General features: G+C 43.1%; 1 protein-coding gene across 1 annotated transcript; it reads left to right on the top strand.

Annotated features, from left to right (window-relative positions):
• The first annotated feature begins 1,040 nt into the window (after window positions 1-1,040).
• On the top strand, window positions 1,041-27,073 carry LOC133108245 (sodium- and chloride-dependent GABA transporter 2-like). Its single transcript, XM_061217715.1, has 14 exons — window positions 1,041-1,176; window positions 1,560-1,694; window positions 3,735-3,875; window positions 7,052-7,142; window positions 7,620-7,752; window positions 7,995-8,129; window positions 8,268-8,371; window positions 8,592-8,716; window positions 22,832-22,944; window positions 24,479-24,616; window positions 24,926-25,028; window positions 25,487-25,587; window positions 26,233-26,403; window positions 26,960-27,073. The coding sequence occupies exons 2-14, from the start codon at window positions 1,631-1,633 to the stop codon at window positions 27,071-27,073; spliced, it is 1,533 nt and encodes a 510-aa protein (XP_061073699.1). The 5' UTR covers window positions 1,041-1,176; window positions 1,560-1,630.
• Window positions 27,074-27,100: the final 27 nt, after the last annotated feature.

Genomic DNA, 27,100 nt, shown 5'->3' with positions numbered 1-27,100 from the left:
AATCTGATCTGAAACGTATTTCACAAGTAAACTGATGTATGCAGTAAGTATATAAAACAGAAGGACACTTAAATATTTGAAGAATTTAATTGCAAAACAAAATAAACACCAAATCTGAAAGAAATGTGTTGAACAGTGTAGAAACATCCACGATTCATGGAGCTATCTAGCTCCAAATAAATAACATGGAGTATATGAACAATGTTCCACAGTCACTGCACAGAATACAGTTTGTTATTGCAAACCACAATAAACAGCACTTTAATTTTATTGCATATTGTGATAGGCTAAATCTGCACTGCTGACGTTCAAGAAAATAATGAACATTATAGACAGTTTGGAGGATAGGATAGTGTCACCTCTCCAAAGGAAGCAAGGATGGTTGGTAGAGTACCATGACTGAGGAAAACTGAAGAGATTGTGAGATTTGGGGGTCAGCAAGATACCTATACATAGGCTGTACAGTGTCCATACACTGTGAGAGGCAATCAACCCAAACAATGTCAAATTCCTGACAAAGATGAAGAAGCAAGGAAGAACAGAAAAATCCATGGGAAGTATTCAGCATGAACAAGGTGAAAGGAAGGTGAAAGTATGCAAAGCAACCTTTATCAAGGTTCTTGGTGAGAGGGATTTTTTAATCCAGATATTTAAAAAATATCTAAAACCCCTGATTAGATTTCATTATTGGAATTATTGGCAATATAATAGGATCCTGATTAATAAAGCAGCGTTAAAGTCAGCTGTCATTAATTGTATTGCATGTGTGGATGGTAGAACGTGAATGTAGCCTTTCCACAATCTAAAAAATGTGTGAAAATAAAGTTTATGATTAGCTCACTTTTATACTTAATGTTTTATACATATTTATGCAACTTGGCCCAGTATCTCAGGTACACTGTGCACGTGTAAGGAGGTGTCTAACAGTCAGCAGTTACAGTAAAACATGAGCCTCTGTTTGATCTCAGCTCATTGTGTCTAGACAGAGAACATAATCAGAGATTATGGAACCGACAGCAGAAGGGATGAAGAAGGAGAGGGAGACCGCTGAAAGGCCATTGGAGGAGAGGGGGCAGTGGGGGAGTAAGGTGGAGTTCCTCCTGGCAGTGGCAGGGAGCATAGTGGGGCTGGGAAACGTGTGGAGGTTCCCATACCTCTGCTACAAGAACGGCGGTGGTGAGTGGGATGAGTGTATGAATATGAGTATGTGAGTGTGAGTGTGAGTAAGTGCGACTGAGAGTGTGCCAATGAATTTGAATGAACATGAGTAAGGCTGTGTGTATGAGCTTAAATTAACTTTTCATTCGATTTACATGTTAAAAGTACCTGTATACGTACTATGCTCTAAATGAGTATTGATCTACAAATTGATTTATTCTCAATGGTGTGTTGTTTAGTGCTCAGTCTCTTACAGTCACACATTTCTGACGACCTGAAACTAAACATCTCTGGTTTTGTTCAAATACCAGTCGTGGATATTGTCTATGTTTATGAATATTTATATTGAATATTTGAATATTTATCTTGAATGTTAACTTTGTGTGTGGGTGTATCTGCAGGAGCGTTCCTTGTGCCATATCTGGTCTTTGTGGTGACCTGTGGGATACCCCTGTTCCTGCTGCAGACTGCCATGGGGCAGTACACCCAGGAGGGGGCCATCACCTGCTGGAGGAAGCTGTGCCCATTGGCTGAGGGTGAGAGGCCAGAAACCTCTGTGGGCAAATGGGTAAACCTGAGATCACTTTGGCTTTACCAACAGGGAGCAATGGGGAGAAGATACAAATATCCCTGTGCGGCCAGTGGTACAGTTCAGCTCTTCTCACATTCAAATCTCCAAATCTGACATCTTGCACTTCTGTCATTCTCTAACACTGTGAGGCTAAGAGGCTGATTCTACTTTTCCAGGGAAAACTGGGCTAATTTCAAGAAATATTCACAGTATATTCTACTCAACTTTCTTCTTTCTTTTCTAACAACAACCTGCTAGACCCCCATCAGTCTGGCTTCAGATCGGGCCACTCGACAGAGACTGCGCTCCTCTCCGTCAGTGAGTCACTCCATGCCGCACAAGCAGCCTCCCTCTCCTCTGTCCTCATTCTCCTAGATCTCTCTGCTGCCTTCGACACTGTGGATCACTCCATCCTCCTATCTGCCCTCTCAGCAACGGGCATCTGTGGCACAGCCCTGGACTGGATTGAGTCCTACCTCTCTGGTCGCTCCTTCCAGGTTGCCTGGGCTGGTTCGGTATCGACACCTCGGCCCCTCGCCACAGGAGTTCCCCAGGGCTCAGTCCTAGGCCCGCTTCTTTTTTCTCTTTACACTCGCTCCCTTGGCCCTGTGATCACTGCACATGGGCTATCCTACCACTGCTACGCGGACGATACCCAACTCTTCGTCTCATTCCCGCCGTCTGATATGCAGGTTTCAGCCCGTATCTCTGCTTGCCTGAGGGACATCCAGAGCTGGATGGACAACCACCATCTAAAGCTCAACCCAGGCAAGACTGAAATGATATTCATCCCTGCTAAAACCTCTCCCCATCTGGATCTCTCCATTTCCCTCGGGGATACCACACTCACGCCGTCAACCAGTGCAAGGAACCTCGGAGTGGTGATGGACAGCAGACTGTCCCTTTCCGAGAACATTGCAGCGGTGACCTGGTCTTGCAGGTTCTTCCTATACAACATGCGGAGAATCCGCCCCTTTCTCACCCCCTACTCGACCCAGCTCCTGGTCCAAGCGATGGTTCTGTCCCGCCTGGACTACTGCAATTCCCTCTTGGCTGGCCTCCCAGCGTCCGCCATCAGACCCCTCCAACTCATCCAGAATGCAGCAGCTCGTCTGGTCTTCAACCTTCCCAAATACTCACACGTCACCCCCCTGCTTACTTCCCTCCACTGGCTGCCTGTCATGGCTCGCATCAAATTCAAAACATTGGTGCTAGCCTTCCAAGCAGTTAAAGGGTCTTCCCCAGCTTATCTACAAAAAATCATCAGACCCTACACCCCTGCCAGACCTCTTCGTTCAGCCTCCACAGGCCGCTTGGCACCTCCCCCTCTCCGAACCTCCACCTCACGCTCACGACTACTGTCTGTTCTGGCTCCACGGTGGTGGAACGAACTCCCCGTTGAGGTCAGAACTGTAGAATCTCTCCCCACCTTCAAGCGCAAGCGGAAGACGCACCTCTTCAAGCAGCACCTCTCCCCGTCCCTCCCTACCTCCCTGTGAACCTTAATTGTTGTCTCTGTGATGTGCTTTGTGTATCGGTATTTTTAGTTGGCTAGGTAAGCAGTGTTTGGATAGTGAACTTTGGTCACTTTTGCTCTGTTTGTTTCTTTGTTTAAAAAAAAAAAACCAATAAATTGGCCCTCGTCCTTATCTTTGTTGTACAGGTAGCAATTGAAATTGTACTTCCCTCTAGGGTCTTTTAGGGAACTTATCCCTGGTTATGGGTATGCACTTTGTTGTACGTCGCTCTGGATGAGAGCGTCTGCTAAATGCCAATAATGTAATGTAATGTAATGTAATGTATATTACTGGAATGTCAAGTACTGTGTACTGTGTGTCTGGCAGAAGACATCAATGTTATTATCAGGAGTGCTAATGTGAAGAAGAACTACAGCATGCATGTGCATAACCAGTAATTGTACAAGTTGCTGTTGAAACCAATGCATTTGCATTACCAGCTGTTAATTGAGTATGTGCGCATGTGTATGTATGTGTATTTGTCTCAGGGGTTGGCTATGGAGGTCAGCTGATCCAGCTTTACGCTTGCATGTGTTACATCATCATCCTGGCCTGGGCCCTCTTCTACCTGTACTTCTCCTTCAGCTCTGAGCTGCCCTGGGCCAGCTGCTCCAACACCTGGAACTCAGGTAAAGTATGAAATGCTGTGTACATGCTGTAACTCCACCTGCAGAACACACTGCAAGTGCATACTGTTTTATGTCCAAGGTTAAGGGTCTTGCTCAAGGGCCCAACAGTTGTGTGGATCTTATTATGGTTACACCAGGGCTTGAATCAGTAATGTACCTTAGCCACTAGGCTACAGGCTGCACCCTGATGCTCATTACACTTTAAAATACATTAATAAATGAAGAACATCCACTGGAATAAGAAGCGCAGCCACAGCAGTTACAGTTCATCCCGTTGAACTGAAAACTTTACACTGGAAGTGTGAATCCCAAAATATCATACCACCTGTTCAACACCTGTTCACAAAATCAAGGAGACAAGGTAGCATTGGCAAATTCCCCAAATGTAATTTTTCAAGTGCAAATACGGTAGATAATGGCAAAAGCAAGCTTGTGCATAAAAAGTATATATGTGTCTCGTCAACAGTGTAGTTAGCTTACTACAGTCGCTAACCACAGAACTAAATGCAGTAGGTTCATGACCTTAGCTATATATAGTCTATAAAACAGCTTGCAGCCTGTGCTTTTCTCAGTCTTTTGTAGATTTCCATCCATAGAGTTAAATCCTGTATATCGTTTTTTAAGCTTGGCTTAAAGTATTTTATTGCTTGCTTTAAAATAAATCCTTGCTGACCACAAAACAAAAAAATTTAAAAAATACAACTATTCAACATTTAACGGTCAACAGATCAAGAACACTCTTGGGGATGGGCATGGTTAATCGATTAACCAGATAATCAAAACACAGCAAACCGAAATGGCCAATGTCTCAACCAGATAACGTTTCATTCTTTTCTGCATATTAACCTTATAATTAAGTTAATGTTTAAAAAACTGTTTTCAATAAAAAAACAAAAGAATGTTATCTATGTCGGTAGCCTACAGCAGTGGGGTCATAGATGTAGGGTTCTCGCACGGGCCGCCAAATAATGTAGGGATTTTACTCTCTACAAAACCGGGGCGCCAATTAATGTTATGTAGCAGTATAACTGCAAAAAGTAATCAGTCTCATAAAATTACTGTTATCAGAAATATCTAACCACAAATTTAGTATTTTAATTATTAATTAAAATAACCAATATTAATATTAATATTAATTTAATATTAATTAAACATACCGATAACCTGAAGGTTGGAAGTTCTTCGAAAGACTGCTTTAACTCAGCTCTCATGTCTATGTGATGCCAAAACAGACACCGGGTTTAATTAAATATATTCATTAAACAAACATACAAACACAGAAGAGATAAACTAATGGGAAGTTAGTAGGGTAAATTAGTAGGGTGTGTGTGTGCGTGCTTTGAACAAAGGAAAGGTAAAAGTGTTAGTGTTAGTGTTAGCTGGGGAAAGAGAGGCTACTTGCGTAGTTTTACTCTAATTACATACGTGAAAGACGGCGAATCAATTCAGATATATATGCAGCTAACAAAAATACATTCAAACGGTAACACAGACAAATAGAAAAACACATTCACAATATCAATCAAGACTAAACTAAACACTGGCTATGCCAGAATGTTTGTTGTCTTATTGAGTGCATATGCTGGATCCAAAAGACGTGCTGTCCTAGAAGTGGCGATGGTAATGTGAATGATGTCCTTGTAGAAGTGGCGATGGTGATGTGAATGATGTCCTTGTAGAAGCGGCGATGGTGCAGTGAATGATGTCCTGGAGAGGTGCGCAGAGCTGGGATGTTCCCGTGGGTTGCGCGTTGTCGTCTGGTCCGCTCGGTTGCTGGAAGGTCGCTGGTCCTTTTTCCGGGTGGAAAAGTTTGTTGCTGTTATTCGTTGGTGAGCTTTGAAGGGGTAAACTGATGTAGTGTTCCACGTACACCAGCTTCCACTCACGATAGGCCACTAAGTTACCGCAAGGTAACTGGGTGTGTCCGTCGGCCTGGTAGTGCGCTGTGCAGCATTCAGCCTCTGTCCGAGTCTCGGAGCAGATGAGCTGAAGCGAATGGCCAAAAAGGGTGCGTCAAGAAGAAGGGAGAAGAAGAGAAGAAAGAGAAGGATCCCGAGAACATTTCTTGCTCTTATACGGGAAAGTTTATTGCTCCCGCCATTACGGGATTGGCTGAACCAAGCTAGACGTAATGCGGGGTGGACGTCACGGAATTGTCCTGTGGGATTGTGGGAGTTGTAGTTCCTACATAGAATTTGAGAGTAGCGAAATTAGCATGATTGCTGGAACGACTCAAACACAGAGGAAGTAGGCTGTCACAAACAGAATCAGGAACCATGCGCAGCCTCGGAATTGATAGAAAGGGATCTTTATTAACAAGGTCAGACTGTCCAGGTTCAGTAGCCAGCAAACAGGAACAACACACGAGGGACAGGCGAGGGTTCGAACAGACAGGGTGATGGAGAGCAGGTGAGACAAAGTCAATTTGAAGTGAGTCCAAGAGGAAAGGCAGGAATGGAGATAGGGCTTGGAGGATGAGAAGAGCAGAGGACCACGGGCTGGGTGAAGGGACCGGAACAGGACTAGGAGCAGGCTTGGAAGCGGGACAGGAAACTATGGGAATAGGCACTGGGAAATCAACCACAAGAAAACAAGACACGAGCACGAAGGCAAGGAGCAAGACAATCTGGCACAGGACAAAGAAACAGACAAGCTTCAATGCAAGCTGTTTTCCATGCCACTGCAGCTATCTGGGCAGCAGCAGATAATTAATCCCAAGCACATGACACAGAGAGTGGTACTCTTTGGCTGTGATGAGAGCATCACACGCAGTCCGGTGTGCAACCTTACCTTGTTGGATAAGTCGAGGAAAGCGGTCTTAGAAAGAGCCATGTAGCAGATGGCGTAGATGGCGTAGATGGCGCAGTAGGCTAAGTGAAGAAATTTAGAAGCGTGTGTAGCTGGCTAAATTGGTTTTGGGCTAGCCTGGGTGGCTGAGCAGGAAAGCTTTTTATTTAAGGCTGAAAGCCATGATAACAATAGCTTTTCAGCACTGACTCTGTGAGCGGAGTAAGAAAAGTTGTGAGAAGTGAATGTCAAGAGGAGTAGCACTGCGGTGTACTACAGTATAGTATGCAGGTCCATCCTGTAGTATTGGACATGCTACTGTCAAAGCCAGTGCAATGAAATGCTTCTGCCGAGGTCATGACTGGTGTCATTCCCTCTTTGTGCTTCAGATCACTGTGTGGATTTCTCCAATCAAAACCTCACCGCAAACTGGACCCAACATTCCAACAGCTCATCTTCTGCAGCCACCGAGTTTTGGGAGTAAGTCTGCAAGTTCTGTAGAGCTACATCTCCTAGGGTTATGGAACTGGGAAACCAGAGATTGTAGGTAAAAGACAGAGCATTTTATTCTGTAAATATCCAGTTGTATAAATGCATGTCAATTGTACAATTTCTCTGGATAATAGTGTCTGCTAAGATAAATAAATCAGGTGATGTGTAAGGGTATAGTTTGCAAGTGTGTGTGGAGATGGAGCACATTGGCCTAGTTCCACCTTTTTGCATTTATGTTTGTGCAATAATTCTTTCTGAGCCATAAATGCATCCATAAGTGGAGAATATCTTAATTATTTGTGTACATGGTTGGGCCAGCATGCAAGGGGTGTTCAGGGAATCATGGTTCCTATACTGGAATATTTTTTCATGTAAATAAATCTGTTAAAATCTTTCTCTGCTTTTCCCTGTTCTTCCCTCATTACCTTTCCCTCTCCCTCTCTTTCTCTCTTCCCCCCGTCCCAGGAGACGTGTGCTGCTGATCTCGGGGGGCATTGAGGAGGTCGGCAGCGTGAGGTGGGAGCTGCTCCTGTGCCTGATCACTATGTGGGTCATCTGCTACTTCTGCGTCTGGAAGGGGGTGAAGTCGACAGGCAAGGTCTGTCCCCGATTTACTGAGAGAGATAAGTAAAGAATTTCCTTACCCAGGTGACTCTCCGAAGAATGAGACCAACCAAGTAAGAGACTCAACACATAGTGACGGGTGTGGAACTTGAATTTAACAGACTCAAACAGGGACATAAGGTATAAACCAGACTGACATTTCTCCATAGAAATGAACCATCATTTTTTTAATCTCCCTCTCTTTCTCTCTCTCTCTCTCTCTCTCTCTCTCACCAGGTGATTTATTTCACAGCTACCTTCCCATACCTGATGCTTTTGGTGTTGTTGATACGAGGGCTAACTCTACCTGGAGCTCTGCAGGGGGTGGAGTTCTACCTGTACCCTGACCTCTCCCGTCTGGCAGACCCACAGGTAAGTACTCCGTAACACCAGCTGCACCCCATCACCTTGTCACAGTAAAATGTCTCTTTCCTAATTTCACCCAGCCAGGGAACAAGTTAATTTGTTAAGCAACACCCAATGTGTTCAAGTTTTGTGATGTCACTACAGGTGTGGATGGAGGCAGGAGCTCAGATATTCTTCTCCTACGGTCTTGGAGCGGGTACTCTAACTGTCCTGGGTAGCTACAACACCTATAACAACAACTGCTATAAGTAAGGCCCAAGCTTACCCACAATACACTAGGGCAGAAACACAGAGGAAAATGGTCAGCTTCTTAACCATACATTTGCAGCTCTGTCCACTGCAATACTCAGATACCAACACACATCCTGCAAGCCACTTAGCAGTGAATTTCTTTCACCTTGGAAGAAACTAAATGCAAAAATGAGGGCTGGTCAGAGAATGTTTAGCCTCCTGGTGGTGTTTCTACAGGGACAGTTTATGGCTGTGTCTGCTGAACAGCGGGACCAGCCTGGTGGCAGGATTTGCGGTCTTTTCTGTGCTGGGGTTCATGGCACATGAGCAGGGCGTCCCCATAAAGGAAGTAGCAGAATCAGGTACTTGCACAGCTTGTGAAGACCAATTACGAAGATGTGACAAATATATAAAAATGTAATTTGGTTAAAGCTGTGGTGCGATGGATGAGCCTCATAGCCTCATGGAATCGAATCCAGACCAGGACAGTGCGGACTGTAATGGTAAAAGGACTGCATTTATATATCGCTTTTATCCAATGCACTTTACAATTGATGCCTCTCATTCACCCATTTGGGGGGTAGGTGTCTTACTCAAGGACACTTCGACACACCTTGGACGGGAGATCAAACTGGGAACACGACAATTGCCAGACGACTGCCCTTACCTGCTAATGTTCCCCGATGCTGCTCACTCAACTTACTCTGTATAAATAAAGGTTAATAAATAAATAAATAATTGCATATGAAAGGTCTTCCTCGGATGTATCTTCAACTGGAAAAAGAAGCAGCTTTTGGACAGCAAATGTTTTGGAGGAGATCCATGGAGCTCTTAGCTCTCGAAGCTGACAGGTGACAATAACGCAAATAACCACACATTACAACAGTCGTATGCCTAAGTGGATAGGCTACAGTAGCAGAATACCAATAATTTGAATAGATACTACAGTTGTTCCAATACCGATACCAGTATCGGAAATGCCTCCGACACAGCCCAAAATGCTGGATCGGGTATGGCAAGTAAGCAAGTCTATGCACTGATCTGATACCACGTGATATATCATATGAGGATGATAACATTATCATTTATGTTACTCAGACAAACAACCCACGTGGTGCTAGGAGTGTAACGCTTGTCAGAGCTGGCAAAATGTCAGCAATTTGGCAATATTTTACACTGGAAAATCCCAGCAGTAAAACGGCGATGTGCACATTATGCAAGGCTTTCGTTTCAATTTCAACACCAGCAATCTTCTAACGCATTTGAAGGCGCAAATGAAGCTGAACTGGTAAGCTCAGTTTAAAATAAATGCGCGTTCACTGCTATATTATTGTGGCTTATGTTCTAAACAATCAACAAGCTACAGTAGTTGTAGGAAGCAAGCTGGCCATTTCAGGGGGTTTCAAATGCAAGCACCTCTGGAAGTTGAATGCTACAGTATTATAGTTATCAACAGTGGCTCATAGTACGCACAAGAACCTGCTTGTAGGCTACCTTTAACATCTAGGTTCCCACGCATGCACACACACAGTCTACTCAGCAAGCGAGTGAGCAAGCAAGAAAGAGAGATTGATTGTAACGTTACTGATACAACACCACCATAAAACTGATTAGCCTACCGCAAGCATTTCAAAGACCGAAAAACAACAGCCAGCTAAGTAATAGGCTACAACATACCCCAGAGAAACGTGCAATAAAAGTCGGCATTAAGCGCAAAAGTTGGGTTGAGGTCTCACCTGTAGTGTCAGCTGTAGAAAAAAATTAGTCAGAATATTGGGCGGTCTGTCAAGGGCGGCCTGTAGCATAGTGGTTAAGGTAAATGACTGAGACACACAAGGTCGGTGGTTCTAATCCCGGTGTATCCGGGAGCAATTGCCCTTGAGCAAGGCAATTAACCCTGCATTGCTCCAGGGGAGGACTGTCTCCTGCTTAGTCTAATCAACTGTACGTCACTCTGGATAAGAGCGTCTGCCAAATTCCATTAATGTAATATAGTAATGTTTGATGTTATTCTGATTGGTTCAGTGCGATTGGTGCAATGGTCTAGATTTTGTAACAGTCTACCTGGGATATCATAACCGTCCAGGAGCTGAGGGGAAACTGTGCAAAATCTGTCTCTGTAGAAGCCATTTGCTTTAGTCCCCTGACCTGAAGGTCTCACTGCTGGTGGGGTTCTGGCTTCAAATTCCAAATGGTTGACCAATTTTTATGGTCAAGAACAAAGGCCTGGATTTTGGAGATAAGGAGAAGAAACCAAGCAGTTTAGTTTTTATTAGTTTTAGTCATGTTCATACTCCTTTTAGTCTAGTCAAGTTTTAGTCGACGAAAAGTCTGAGCATTTTAGTCTAGTTTTAGTCAGAATTGTCCCTGACTATTTTAGTCTAGTTTTAGTCGACGAAAACTGATGACATTTTACTCATAGTTTTAGTCAATGAGCGCTTTAATGCTTTACCAGCATTCCATCAATGTTAAATGCTGGACCGCGACGGCACCGAAAAACAGGCAGATTTCATTGCCATTCCATTCTTTACGTATATGGAGCTCGAAAATGGTGACACAACAATAGCTTTTGCTGGTTTACTTCACGCGCTCATACATGGCAGTTGGTGGCAGTTCGAACTGTCAAAAGTGTGTCAATATTTTTGCTGGGTACTCGGTATGTCCAGCCTTATAAGTCCAAAGTCCCTGGTTACTTTTTCATAGTTTCAATGGATTTTGACAATAGACATGTCAGACTTCAATCATGTTAACGCTCTCGAGCGTGCGTCAAAGTTTAGGTAGCAAATAACAGTGCTGTATCCTTCTGACGTAATTTACATAGCTACAGAGCTTTTAGCTAAACAAAATTTACATAGCTAAACAAGATGAATTAATGACGATTCAGAAAATGTATAACTTTTAAAGATTTAAATAAATCCTATGGTGGGACTTTTGCCATTTATGGACGGTACGACAGAAAATTCCGGTGCCGTCGAACTTAATCGAATGCTTTTATTTATATCGTTCGAATGACCAAGTGCCGTTAAAAAGCAAATTGTATGGCCTTGTGCTATTCGCGTATGCTAGCTACATCATGCTAACATCGTACAGGGACCAGTAAAGGCTTAGAACACACTAGCACTTAGTTATTGTAAGTTTGATCACCTCTACTGTAAAGTAAAAAAGTGGACAAATTACGTTTTCTGTGAGAAATCTATTGGCGAGCTCACGTGCACACACAGCGGTCTACATTCTAAAGCTCCACTTTGCCCTCCCTACCATTGGTCCCTTTCTCTGTGTCACCTTTATTTATTAAGCTGTGCTTATCAAGTGATAACCCACCGCAGCTGCATCTTCTGAAATGAAATAATACCGCTCGTTGGGATCGAGGAAGTGACGTCGCTCAGGCAAAATAATGATAATAAAAAAAAGAGACATTTTAGCATAGTTTTTATTTTGTAAACCACATTTTCGTCTCGTTTTTATTCGTCAACGAAATGTCATTACACATTTTATTATTGTTATCGTCACGTGACCAGCATCTTCGTTGCGTCTCGTCTCGTTTTCGTCACGTGATAAAGGTTCGTTGACGAAGATATTTCATCATAATTTTCGTTGACGAAAGCAACACTAGTTCTACTGAACTTCCAGCCCAGTCTCGAAGTGAAGTGGTGTGACGCAACGCTGTTATATGATCTCCTGTATTCACTGTAGTTTTTCTAGTTGATTCAATTCCACTCAATTATAATTATGATTAAGCATATTTTATTGTAGTCAAGTAAATAGAATTATACAGTTCACAGGTTAAATATGATCTTTCAGTTTGCTAGTCACATACACTGCTTTATATTCTTTCAACCGTATACCAGTGCCTTTACGTGATTCACATAAGGTTCATATAACCCCTTTGTTTTTCTAATTCACCTTTCACCGGAAGTTTATAAAGTTCACCCAGCAAATATCCATCCTCTTTGGCCTTTACCTTATCCTATGACTCCCCCTTCAGGGAGATAAAAGCCACTACTCCTATTAATACAATGGGTACAAACACCCCTAAAGTCTACTACTTATTTCTATCGTGAAAATACTTTTACCAGAAAATAGAATTATATGAAACAGAAAGGAAACTTACAACTTTTAAATCACCTAACAATGCTACCTTCTACCTTATAAGTAATATAAAATATAATTACCACCCATGCCGTAAATATAGCCGTCTCGCGCCGTCCCGCCCTCCTCGTCAAGCAAAGTCCTAAGAGCCTTTTTTAACGTCTAAAAGCTCACTCCTTATATATCCTGAAACTTTTACAGAAGTGTACTTATACTGGTAAGAAATTCATCCAGAAATATCCCCATTATACCGAGTGGGACAATACTAGCTCCTGCAACTTATTTAATGAGCCTATTCATCACTGTTATCTGCCTCACTGTCATAGTTTCTCTTGGACTCTCTCCACACTTTGACTTCATACAAGCCAGCAGTAAGTGCCCTCCACCAGCTCAATACATTCTTCAGGTGCTCTTTCTTGTGGCGCCTTAAGGGATCTACAAAGGACATCCAATTAATAGCCGAGTGTAATTCATCCCCCAACTCCTCTGCAGTCAGTCCTTTGAATCTATCTGACAAATTGTCAGTGCTATAATCAGGGAGGCCCTTAAAGCCTCTTAATCTTCTTTCGGTATTAACATCCCTCACTCCTTCCTTATTTTTCCTACATTTTTCCATCTCCTCATACTCTTTCATTTCCCAATTGTCCACATTGTTTTCCTCATCTTTTTGCTTTAACCAGGCCTTATGTTCCTCCCCTGTAGGAGCAAGCCCACACTTCTCAATCAAGAATGTTATTATATTCACCGTTCCTGTGAAAGCCAGACCCCCTGGGTCACCAACCGCCCATTCGGCATGTTGAGTCTCCTCCAAGGTCATGCTAGAACACATTCTACGCATGGCCTCAGTCAGACCTTTAGCCTTGCTCTCTAGTACTCTAAACTCCTCAGTGTCCATAAACGGTCCATTTGTCCTGAACCACATATTTTTCCTTTTACAGGCGTGCTTACTACCACCCCACTGGCGTGTGCGAGGGGCTAACAATGCATTCCTGCCTAACCCATCTTCTGTCAATCTCTCATCAGGCGGGCCTAAGGCCGGGTCCTCGACACCCCCTTCAACCCCTCGCACTAAGCCTATCCTAGCCCGTAAGTGCCTCTCAATTAACCCACACAGCTTTAACATCCAGGGATCAAATGGTAGGGAGTACCAGGTACTAACTGGGCTCCCATCTGTCAGTCTTTTTGTACCAATATCTAATATAGGTCCCCCACTGGGTTTTATTATCGACACCCTTTTTCCCGAAGGCAACATGAAATCACACAACACTTGTCCAGGCACTCTAGTCTTTCCTCCTAACACCCCCATGTCCACAAAGTCATATAGCCACTCCTCTATAGTAGCTTCGTTTCCAAAGTCCCGTCCATTCTTGAGCGTTGTCTTCTTGTTGAAGCAGATGCATTCCAGGCATCCACGCATGCCTCCTCGCAGCGTGAAATGGGCAATGTCTCTCACATCCTCGAAGCAGATGATGCACCGACTCCTCGGGACTTCACCCTCTTCAGGTTCAGGGATGCATCGTGAAACCAGGAAGCTGTTCCTTCCATCGAGGAAAGCTTGTCGGTCCAGGAAGGCCTTTCTGTCCACATCGCTACCTCCTGTCCTTGTTCGGTACTTCTTCTTCAGGGGTATACCCCAAACCGTCTTTAAAGATAGAATAACACACAGATAATACAAACCCCTCCCCCACATAGTTCTCCCCTTTCGAGTGTTTTTACAGCTGCCAAGCGGGTATTTTGTTTCTTTTGATTATATATATATAGTCTGTTTTTTCCCTTCAAGGTCTTGGTGGGTATGAGGAAATACATTCCTGTTCCATCTTACAACATTTCCTCTTTGTCTCCCATGCGGAGAGAACTCAGCTGAGCAGGTACATGGTAGGGGTGTGAGTTGTCCTTCTGGCAACGGGCAACATGGAATGTCTGGATACACAGTTATTGTATACTTTAAGATTTCCCATTTTTCTTTGTGATTTTCTATGTTGATGATATTGATCCATTTATTCTTGTTCAAGACAAAGCACGGGCTGCAGAGACAACCGTATAGGCCCCTGGCCCCCTGCCCATACCTCACGGGTATCTCACAGTTTAGACAGGAATCTAGTGGGTGGTATTTGAGGTTGCTGGTGTTAAACAACCTCTTCTTAGCTCCCAGGGCAAACAGAGTATTTGCCACATGATTACGACACCATCCTAATTCTATGGGATAACTGGGCGTATCTGTTTCGTCTGCCAACTCCTCCTCTAGGGCTGTCACTGAGGAGTGTGATTCACTGGCTTTTCTTTTGGTTTCGGATCTTCATGTATTCTGTCAGCAGTTCCTGATCGGAAACACCCGCTGAAACACGACATTCTCGGCCTCCTTGGGCATCGTTGCTGAGAAGCATCACTAGGTCCTCCATTGCTCGGGTTATCTCTCAGGGGTATTGGAGGAGCTAAATCGCTGACGTCCTCGTACTCTGGCCCGGTTTCTGGAGCTACAGGTTCAGCTGCTTCTCCCGTAGCGCCTTCTGCTCCTCCCTCTTCGTCTGTGCATTATCATCACTGGAGAGTGTCCTGTCTGGGTTGTCATTCCCCATAGGGCGTCCCCCGGTAACCCCTCTATTTTTGGGGGCACTCTTGACCCACCAGGTCCCTGATATCCTGGCCTTAACTCATTACATGAACACAGGATTCAACAGCCTGGCCATTTAATATCTTCCAGCACTAGACAGGGTTTTTTTTTTTTTTTTTTTTTTTTTTTTTCTGGCCTCCATTTTGTGCCAGGTCATGACCTTTTCTGGCTGTTAAGACTCTAAATGTCCCATCGGTCTGTCTGACCACCTTGACCCAGACTTCAGGGAACAAGCTTTTAGGCAGTAAATATTTTTGTGCTCTTGGTTCCATTATATCTTCTTACACTGTTATTAATGAGGAACGGGATGGCGAGAGACAACCACATTCCACATCACCCACAAGGCAGAAGGCAGCAATCTATGCTGAAATTTCTACTAAATCTCACCTTTATAGGGACGCCTGGTTTCTAGACCTTGATCTTTAGTTCTGAATTGATCTCCTACCTGTAGGTTTCCCTTGATATCACCGTATTTTCTAGCCTGGCTAGAACCTGTCTTCCCGTAGCTTGCCTCAGAGGATGGATAAGGGTGTACCCAGTGCACGCATCAACTATTATCAGTAAGTATCGGTGACCCCCTGTGGACCTCATCACAGGACCGGCCAAATCCATGCAAATACTTCCTCAGGGCAACTCCCGACCTTATAGTCAATCCGGCACTCCACATACCTTTCGGTGTACTAGTCATCTGGCATTGTGAGCAGTTCTTAACTACTCACTTAACTATTTGTCTCTGTACACAATCGCAACTTCCTATGCCCCATCTGTACAGCCGCTTTTACCCCAGCAACAGCAGCTGAAGTAAACCTCTATGTGTGGATCCGGCGGATTGCTTTCAGCCATCCTTCCACTTTTTTATTCTTTTTATACTCGCACTTTATTAGAATTTACTGTCCTATACAGTCTTTTAATTTTGTTACTTATTCTATATTTTCTCTATTCCTTTCGAGCTCGAGTATTACTGTTTCACGACTTAGGTGCCTATCACCTTTCTCTTCAGTGTCAGTAATCTACTCGTGCCCCACGTTGGGCGCCACAATTGTCGTGAGCCCGGACCCCGTGCAGAGCTCAGACCTCACGTTCCCACGAGCAGTACCCCACGAGGAGGTGTCTCGGAGACAAACTCTCTTTTCCTTTAAGTACTTTCAAACGTCCTGGAGAACTGGTAAGTTCTACTGAACTTCCAGCCCAGTCTCGAAGTGAAGTGGTGTGACGCAACGCTGTTATATGATCTCCTGTATTCACTGTAGTTTTTCTAGTTGACTCAATTCCACTCAATTATAATTATGATTAAGCATATTTTATTGTAGTCAAGTAAATAGAATTATACAGTTCACAGGTTAAATATGATCTTTCAGTTTGCTAGTCACATACATTGCTTTATATTCTTTCAACCGTATACAGGTGCCTTTACATGATTCACATAAGGTTCATATAACCCCTTTGTTTTTCTAATTCACCTTTCACCGGACGTTTTTCTAATTCACGTTTCACCTCGACAGTATATTACCATGAGAGGTACAAAACATATTTATTACATAATACGGTTGTCACAAAAACTCTCAGGTATCTCCATGAAGCTCTATGATTCAGAATTCCTTTGGGGGATTCAGAGCATTGGCTCCCAAGAATGTCCGCATCTGGAGAGACTGAGATAAGGGGAAGGTGGATTGTGGTTGGGTTTGTTCTGGGGGCTTTTAGGTTGTAGGGGGTCATTAAGCCCTGGGCAAAACCATGGGAAAAGAATGTCTCCATGACCCCCGACCTGGTCACTTCCTATGGGAAAGACGTAGGACACTCCCACAGTGCCCCCATTTGGACACTTCTGTCATTACACTCTTCACTCCTCTCCTGGGTTAATGATGGGCTTTTCGTGACAACTACAACATAATAAGACATTAGGATAATCTATTTGGTATGGATGTGATTCGGTAAAATCAAGGAATCGGATGAGATGCATTTCATCCTGAATGGAGTTTAATAAACCATAGTTTCAGTAACTAAATTTCTAAATTTCAGATTTGACCACTCCAGGTTAATTTATGGCACTGCCGCCTGGTTCAAACGTGAGATTCAGGAGAAAAGGGAGGGAGACAACCCGATCAGGGAACTTTGTGCATGTTCTGTGTTTGTGTGTAGTTGACGCAGGCTGAGTAAGATTATTTACTTTGTGTTTCTTTCCTTAAAGTATGTATTTTGTAAATTGACTGTTGAATTCTAAGATTATGACCTACCTGCTTGTAAATAAATTATTCTTGGATTTGACTTGCGTGATCTCCATGACTCTAATTCATCTTGTACCTTTTCAGCCTAAATTACGACTGAATACTCAGGGGGACAATATTGACCAAAGACCTACTGATAAGTGGCTTGGTACTCTAGTGGAGTTCCCAAGCTGGGAAAGGCAGCCAAGTTCGGCCCATAAAATGGATTGGTGGTGCATGGCTCTTGTAATTTGATACGAAAGGAACCCATGGATGTTTCTACGTTGGTTCTTGTCAAGTTAGCTCTCAGGAGCCCTCTAAATGCACGCCGACCTGGGCTCGCAACTATCTATGCAAAATATAATGCATGTATTGTGTTGGCTAGACCCCCCACCTCTGTGTTCACCCCCAAACTGAGATTCAGCAATAATGCTAATCCCGGGAGCATATATTGAGTAATGGTGGTGCAGGTAAGAGTCGAGTGTAACCACTCCCGAGGTCCGCGCATGTTTAAAACTAATTTCTAAATTATATCTTAAATGGAGTCAGATAACAAAGGTAAATGTATTGACCCTACTGTGGAGATTCTTGGTCAGCCCAGACCAGTAAAGAGCGGAAGGCAGAGAGGTACTACTGTCTTTGTAACGTGGTTTATTTATTGGCTGATCTAGACTCACCGCATAGTGACCATTATTATTTAACCCTACTAATATTCTTTCAGCAACACCAGAAGGACAAGCATGCAAATACCTTCGGCCCATGATAAATTCCGTCGTTGGGTTAGCGTGGGGTTTTACAGTGTGGGGTTGTGCACTCGTATGAGCTGGTGGCCTTTGTAGTTCGGCATGTGGACTGTTCTGGCAGCTTCTCAGTGCGAGAGGTGACACTACAGGCGAGACCTTAACCCAACATTTCGTTTGCTCATTTCTTGCCTACTTATTTGCTTGCTAACACACAAGATACCGACCGGTAAGCTAAATCCAACATTGCCAACATCACGATTAAGCGCCAGACAATTAGACAATTAATAATTTAGCACTGTACAAAATCTATGTTAGTAGTTATTAGTAGATTAGTGCTATCTACAAATATGAATGGAGAAAAAGCAGGAAGTAAGAGAAAACGCGACTAAGAAGTAATCGTGGGAAACAGGAAAATTCCGAAACCACCAGAATAGTCAATCACGCAGACAGGGAAATGATTTGGGCTCAGCACTACATAAAAAGACAGACATCTCAGGGGAAGACAAGTGCTATGAATATGAATGTAAATAGAAAACCAGACATAATAATGAAAAATAATAAATATACAAGAATAACAAATAACAGACAATACTCAGAAACAGGACAAAAGCTATATTTGTTATGCGCGCTGTTATGGAAGTTATTCAATTATCAAGTGACCACAACAAATAATGAAAACTCAACACATATTTGACCTAAAAAAGATTCACCTTGTATCATTCATCACCACCACGTTTGTTATTTATTGTTCCATTTTGCCTCATCAAAATGGTATAGAAATGTTAATCAAAAGCCACGCCCATGGATACAGGTCCATATTTCAGCTCTCGATCTGTTTGTACCATTTTGCTGCCTGCAGCAGGGAGAATGCACTAGGCTACTGACCTGCTTGGTTAGACTGGCTCAAGCAAAGCAATACTGAGATGTGTGATAGGTCTAGCTTTTGGCTCAAGTCAGAGCTTCAGCCAGTTTTAAATGGCTAGCTCATGAGTTAGTTTTGTCTTTAGCTGTCTTTAGCTGACTGGTAACGCATTCGTTCAACAAATATTTGGACAAGTGAGAGGCCGGGGTTGAAATGCCACCTCGGACTCAGGCAATTTCTCACCTGTTACATTGGTGCCGTGACTCGGATCTGGGTGGGAGTAAAAAAAAGAAAAAAAAAAGGTTGCTGCGGAGTTTCACATGGAGGGGAAGTCAAAGGGGGGTGAGTGTAGCATGGTTAGCTCAGCTAGTTCACTAGTAAGCACGGATGGTGCAGTGAAAGCAAAGGCTGGTAGCAGGTTATCGCGACAACACTCCCCGATGACGTAACCCTCAAATAAATAAAAAAAGAACGTTGTTGCCCTTGGCTAGGGGCGAGTTTGTCTTCAGCTGACTGGTAACGCGTTCGTTCAACAAATATTTGGACAAGTGAGAGGCCGGGGTTCAAATCCCACCTCGGACTCAGGCAATTTCTCACCTGTTACACTCAAAATGTTCCGAACAGTGCAACCGCACTGACGAATAAATACGAAATTATTTCCAGATCAGCTTAGATTTTTCTGTGTGTGTCAAGTCTGATTCCTTCCATTTTCAGAAAAAACTTGGTGTCATGTACAAGATCAATTTCAGCATATAGTGACCAGGTAATGGTGCTCCCCTATGACAGTGTGGTGGGGAAGCTGTTGCTAACGAGAGACTATGAAACAGGCAGGCTTATATGGCTCAGCCAAAAGTGTACCTTGCAAAATTGTTCACACACGTACACACATTATTTTAATGTGACGGTATCAGATTAACCAAATAAAGATTTAACTTTGCCGTGATACATTAAGTGTAAATTTGCATCCTCCCTAGAACAACTCAAAGGGGGTGTCCAAGCATTCGCTGTACGACAGTGAGTGTTCAGTAAGAAAAACCACACAGATCAAGTTTTAACAATTCATTTACCAGGCAGGTTACTTAGTTCATTCCATTTTGATTCCAAATGAAACATAAATTATACACTAAATACACTAAACCTGCTTTGTCGTGAAACATCCCACGCTTAATTCCTTTCAGTGACTGGACCCTGAGAGTACTGAGACAGGGTGATTGATAAGAGAACAAGAGAAATGTCCCTTTCTGCAACCTAAAAAGGTGCAGAAAAGGGACTATGGCCCACTGAAATTCGCAATGTGTGTTGGGGTGGCAGGTTGTAAACGTCTATGGAACACCACTTCACCTGCGCACTGACAGTGTGTAACAGTGTAACTAGTGTAACAGTGTTCTCGCTCAAGACTGCTGTCTGTCCTGGGCCCATGGTGGTGGAATGACCTCCCGGTGGATGTCAGAACGGCAGAGTCTCTGACCTCTTTCAAGTGCAGACTGAAGACTCATCTCTTCAGGCTACACCTTTCCCTCCCTAACTCACCACCATGATTAGCCTTATATATGCCATAGGCTGTAATGGCACTTATATAGTTGTATAGATATTGTTTTTTTTTTTTTTTTTTTGTATTAGCTATTGTATTGTTGTACTCAGGGTATTCTGGCTGCCAACTGTGGTATGCTAAGTTTGGAAGTTGTTGTATTCTTCAAGGGTTCCGATTGTATCTGTATGGTTACACTAGGACTCAGAACTGTACTGTCCTCTCAGGTCCTCTTCGCACTTGTACTTGTTTTTGATCTGCACTTTGTTGTACATCGCTCTGGATAAGAGCGTCTGCTAAATACCTTGTCATGTAATGTAATATAAAACTATTAAAGGGTATTCCAGCCAGGCAGGCAACACGCCATGCAAGATTCCTTGTAGCACAAATAGACTACCGTAAATCCTCAAATTGTGTCCGAGGTCTTTAATTTACTTCGGCTGCACAAAGCACAGGCCTTTATTTGGGGCAGGCTTGTATTCGAGGCAGGCCTTTATATCTTATTAGGCTCCAGTTGTAGAATTTAATTCTTAGAAATAAAGTAAAAGGCTACACTTAAAGTGGGCCAACACTGTTCAACACTTCCTGTAACCGTTCAGAAAGCAATTCGTGTAGGCTAATCAGGAAACACCGTTTGGTAAGTCGTAGTGTCAGTCTTAACAGACATAGTTTATTGCAAATATTCTCAAACACAATAAATCACATGCAAGTCCAGAATCCATAAAATAACAACTTGCCAGACACACCTTCACGAACAATAACAAATTAGCGTAGATAACAGCAAGTTAAGGATCTTTTTCTCCTAAAGTTTTATTGTGAGACATGCGTTTCGTTTGGAGCAGCATACCGCTATCAAAAGATTTTCGCTTTGGTTTGGGATTTAATTACTTTTGGACTGTTTGATTCTATTGCTAAATGTTGGGACTGATGGGCACTGAAATCTGGGGGGTAATTGATGGTTCACTGTTAAGTTTTATTTAGTTGAAAGAGTGTCGGGATTTCCACCCGTCTGTTTATTGCGAGCCAAGGCAGCCGCTTTCATTCATTCATTGAACGTGCGCTGTGCTGTAAATACATGGAATCCTTATTGCGTAGCCAAGTAGCCTAAATTGAGTTAATTTTTAATTTTGCCTGATTTACTTTTTATTAAATTCGTAGGCTGGAATGCCTCGCGGCAACAATTGTGTTTAAATGTATACTGCTTCAGCCTTTGGCAAGCTACTTAGAAGGGGGCGGCAAGCAACTGGTAGCTTGAGAGCAACGTGTTGGAGACCCATGATGTAGGACAACGATTTTTAATTGGCAACAGTATTAAACCAATCAACAATATAAAATATGAAGAAGAGCTCTTTTATTTCATTGAGTTAAATCGAAACATTGTCTTCTAGTGCTCATGGACTGATAGTCCTACTGGTAGGCAATATTACCCCGGCTTGTATTTGGGGGCCGGCCTTTATTTGTCCAAATCGGCCACGCCCCCGGCTATTATCCGAGGCCCGGCTTCAAATAGAATCCCGAACACAATTTGAGGATTTACTGTATGCTGCTAACAAGTCTAATAATCGAGTCCCCCACTATCATCAACTCCCTTTTCCTGAGCATGTGGCCATCGCAGTGCCCTGAGGCTCATCAGTCCTCCCACTCTCGGGGACAGGGGCCAGGTCCAATTCCTGCAAGGGCTGGAATTGTTTAGACACCACCACCTCTGAAGATGCCACCCCTACATCGCATCTTTTTCTTCCCTTTCGACTTGCTGTCACCCAACTTTCTCACCGTGCCTGGTCTGAAGTCCCCCCACCCCCATTTGTGGCCTTTATATTTTTAAAAGAGTGGTATCATGGTTGAGCCCCCCCCAATGTTGAAATGAAACCTATGCCCTTGATCCAGGATGACATTGGTTGGAACGCCAACACAAGGGCAAAAAGACCCACTGAATTATGCCCAAGGAAGAGATTTTTCATTTTATTTTTCACATTTTTGCATTCAGCATGTTGATGTGGACTTTTATCCTATATGACATTTTGCCAAGTGAAGTAGAAAAATTCTAATTCTCTCAATAGTTTTATTGTATAATTTAACTCATGATTCTATTGTTTTTTCACTTATTTTTATATCATAAATGCTTTTTTGGACATAAAAATAGCAAGTCACGTTATTGATCCATATGTTCTGACACTGTGTAAATATTTTGCTTTTATTGTGTATTCTGATTGTGTATTCTAACTCTTCATAATCTACTGCTGTATTAACAGACAGTATGTAAAATGGTCATCTGTGGAAGGTGCTCTGCATAACAGCATCTGCTTAATGCAGAACTGTGTGACTGTAATGTGTGCGAATATGACCTGGGTAAGAATGGTAGGTTCATTATTCTCCCATTCCTTCTGACTCCTTCACTCTCCTCCTGTGTTCTTTGTTCTCCCCTGCTTCCTGCTCCCAGGACCTGGTCTGGCATTCATTGCGTACCCCCAAGCAGTAGCGATGATGCCCCTACCTCAGCTGTGGGCCGTCTGCTTCTTCATCATGATCATCCTGTTGGGCCTGGACACTCAGGTGATCAGTTTCCTGGCTGCTGGTCACCATTCCTGGCTGCTGAGTCTGTGATACTGCTGCCACTACCACTGCCTGTGGCCCTGTTTACTTCTAGTTCCTTTGGTTCTTGCTCAACATGAAGGAAAGCTGTGCTGAGCTAGCAAGGCATCATGCTGGGTTACCAGAGATTACAGCTAGATTACTTGCCAAGCAAAGTGGACAACATTTTGAATTTTCATTTCACTAGAGATGTGCATTAGGTGTTTCTAGGTGGTTGCTTGGGTGGTTGCAAAGGTGTTCCTAGGTGATTGATTGGGTGTTGTTAGGTGGTTGTTAAGGTGTCGGTAGGTTGCTAGGGTGTTGCTAGGTGGTTGTTAAGGTCTTAATAGTTGTTTGCTATGGTGTTGCTAGGTGTTTGCTAAGATCTTGCAAGGTGGTTGCTAGGGTGTGTTATGTGGTTGCTAGGGTGTTGTTTGTGGTTGCTAGGGTATTGTTAGGTGGTTGTTAAAATGCTCCTTATTGGTTTCTATGGTGTTGCTAAGTGGTTACTAGGGTGTTGCTAGGTAGTTGCTGAGGTATTGCGAGATGGTTGCTAACACCTAAATTTGTTAACATTGTGAGAATCAGTGTGAAATGCTGAACATTTTGTTGCATAATATACACTCTGTGAGCACTTTATTACGTATTTATTAGACTTCTACTGCTATAGCCTATCCACTATAGCAGTTGTGTGTTCAGAGATGCTGTGCATACCACTGTTGTAATGTGTGGTTATTTGTGTTGCTGTCACCTTCCTGTCAGCTTTGACCAGTCTGGGCATTCTCCTCTCTCATTAACAAGGCATTTCTGTCTGCAGAACTGCTGCTCACTATATTTATTTTTATTTTTTGGCAAATCTAGAGACTAGTGTGCATGAAAATCCCAGGAGATCAGCAGTTTCTGATATAGTCAAACCACTCTATCTGCCACCAACAATTGTTGCAAGGTCAAAGTCACTTAGATAAAAAAAAATTCCCCATTCTGATGGTTGATGTGAACATTAACTGAAGCTCCTGACCTGTATTTACATTTGTGTATGCATTCCACTGCTGCCACACAATTGGCTGATTAGATAATTGCATGAATAATTAGGTCTAATTCAGTAAAAAATGGCCCTAATAAAGTCCTCAGTGAGTGTATGCATGTAGCATAAAAAGTGAGAGAGTAATGGGAGTTTAAAAAAACATGAAAGCTCCTCAGCAAGCTAAATAGTTTAAAGTTTTAATGCAATTTCTCGGGGAAAGTATGCCCAAGTAGTAGCCCAGTGCTGAAAAACTGGAGAATAAAGAGTGGAGATAGCATACAGCCAGCCCACTAATAAACTTGAATTTTGAATAACAGTAGTGTATTGCTTCGCTAATACTGTTGTATTTCTGGATAGTTTCTCACAAGTAGGAAAACATTAGTGTGTGTGTCAACCATCCTTCTCTCTAATCCTTTTCTTATCCTCCTTTCCCCCTCTCTCCCTTACCCTGCCTCTCTCTGGTGAACCTTATATTGTCTGTCTGTTGTTCAGTTTGTGATGATAGAGGTGCTGATGACGTCGGTGATGGACCTGTTTCCCAAAGTACTACGGAGGGCTGGGCGCAGAGAGATCTTCCTCCTGCTCTTCTGCCTCACCTGCTTCGTCTTGGAGCTGGTGATGATCACACAGGTGAGAAGACAACCGGGGAGAAATGTGAGGCGATGTGACCATCCCGTATTCAACAGTTATACAGTTACAGTTATCCCACGAATTTTCTCCATCTCAAAATAAAAAAGATTGATAATGTTTTTATGGAAAACTGCCATTGCCCTCCATTCATTCTGCTCTATTTAACCCAGTGTTACTGCTCATAGTCACCCCCTGGAGGTAAAACCTGATATTTATTTTGACAGCATTCCTCCATATTCCATCTCTGGTCTCACCCTGACCTTTTTTCCTATAATATCTATTCTTGTCATTTCCCATTCTGTCCACCAGGGGGGGATGTATGTGTTCCAGCTCCTGGACTACTATGCCTGTAATGGGGCCTGTATGTTCTTCGTGTGTGCGTTCAAGGTTCTGGCCATGGGCTGGCTGTTTGGTGAGTGCAGGACTTTGATGCCTGGATTGAGGAAGATAGCTGGCTGTATTAACACATTACTGCACATTACAGTGTACCCTCCAACAAACTGTACCTTTGCAATGCAACACTGGAAATAGAAAAGAATATGGCGGGAGGTTTATTTTTGCAAAATAAAAATGACTGATTTGATTTGGAAAGAAAATGGTATCTAGTGCCAACAGAATAATGCAAATTAATGACCATGGATGCCAAGAACAGTCAAAACCACTTTAAAAGGGGAAACTTTAAGGCAGAGAGGCAGTAGTTCCATAACACACTGCTCCACTGTGCTTATAAAGCAAAACGAAAAAGAAAGCAATTTTGTCATCATTCATTTCCCATTCTCTGCCTTCATTGAATATTCCCCCCCAGTGGAATATCCCATTATGCACAACATAACACTACACTCACCGTTTTTCCTGTTTGCCCTGGAGCAGGGGCGGAGCGCATGATGGATGTGATCGAGGACATGACCGGGGAACGGCCCAGCCTCATCTTTAAGCTCTGCTGGCTCTACTTCACCCCACTGGTGACCCTGGTGAGTTTGACTCACCCCCACTGTGGGATGTCTAGAGACAGAGCATCTGCCTGACTCACTTATTACAGGACAACCTCATCATTGCACAACTCAAGCATGCTGCATTTCAGATTTAATAAAACTGCAAATTTCAGTAACATTAATTTGCATGAATGAGAATAGCAGAACTTGTACTCACAAGCAAGATGTTTTGTGCATAGGAAAGCTAACATAAAGAAAATGTCATTATATATTATATACGGTAGGATACATTTTCCTGCTCTCATTATTATTATAGTTTTATACATGTAGGGTACTCCATTAAGTCCTCCAGTCTGCAAGTACGGAGCAGACCGGAAATTTGGATACCTGTGAACTCTGGAGAGGCTAAGGCTGCTGAGTTGTTCAATTCAAGGGGCCCAATGCCGAGTCTGAATGCACAGCATGTCAAACTTTGGGAGTGGATGGGACAGCAGATGATCAAGAAGTCAAAATTAAAGGTCTAGGAAATAATAAACTGGTCACTGAGTGTTTTTGACTGCATAACTGTGTGACCCAGTTTCAACAACTGAACTCAATTTCATGTAATTTCTACTTCTATGACACAATGGCAGCATGGTGTGTTTAACATTAATAAAAGCTTCCACTCTTCCTCCTCTCCCGTAGGGATCCTTAATCTTCTCTCTGGTGAAGTACCAGCCCCTGACCTTTAACCGCTGGTATGTGTATCCAGACTGGGCGTACGTGCTGGGCTTGCTGCTGGCCCTCTCCTCTGTTGTACTGGTGCCGGGGTGGAGTCTGGTCAAGCTCTCCATCAGCACTGGCACTCTCAGACAGGTGAGGCCTGGATCCCGTGTCTCCACAGCTGTGCTGAAAGCTAGCCTTGTTTTCACTGTCCCACCCCCTTACCCAGGGTCACACACACACACACACACACACACACACACTCACAACATCAGTTGATATGCAATGAGCCAAGGCAGGTGGATGTGGATAGAGCTGTCTGTCCTGTAAAATATGTAGTGAAAAATAGTGTAGTCTGTTCCCATTCTGTAGTCTGTTTCCATTCTTACTCTTACCTAGGCAGCACACTATCAGTCTTATCTACTGAGAGCTTATGCTAGAAAAGAAAATGAGAATAGCATTGTCCATATAATGTGCTCAATAATGTCCATATTTTCAAGTAAAACCAATGCAACATACTTTTTATTAAATATATGATGAGTATGCTATGTCATTGTTTTGGTTTGGTGCTGAATGGACCTAGAAGCAGATTCAAGCAATAGGTGGAAGTATTTTACAGATCAGTGGTATTGTTATGTACATAGTAATTACATTTCATATTTATATTTTATAAAACACTTCCCTACCATTATTATTTTTCTGCTAACAGAGATGGTCTGATCTGTGTCACCCTGATGATGACCTCCCCCTGACCTGGAAGCAAATGGCTGAGCGAGAACATGCAATTACTGCCACAGAGATGGAAGAGTTAATGACGAACTAATTCATATTTTGCACACAAAGCATGGGG

The sequence above is a fragment of the Conger conger genome, chromosome 13, assembly GCF_963514075.1.
Source record: "Conger conger chromosome 13, fConCon1.1, whole genome shotgun sequence".
Lineage (NCBI taxonomy): Eukaryota > Metazoa > Chordata > Actinopteri > Anguilliformes > Congridae > Conger > Conger conger.
The sequence above is the reverse complement of the archived record's forward strand: the minus strand, read 5'-3'. Positions and strand labels throughout refer to the sequence as shown.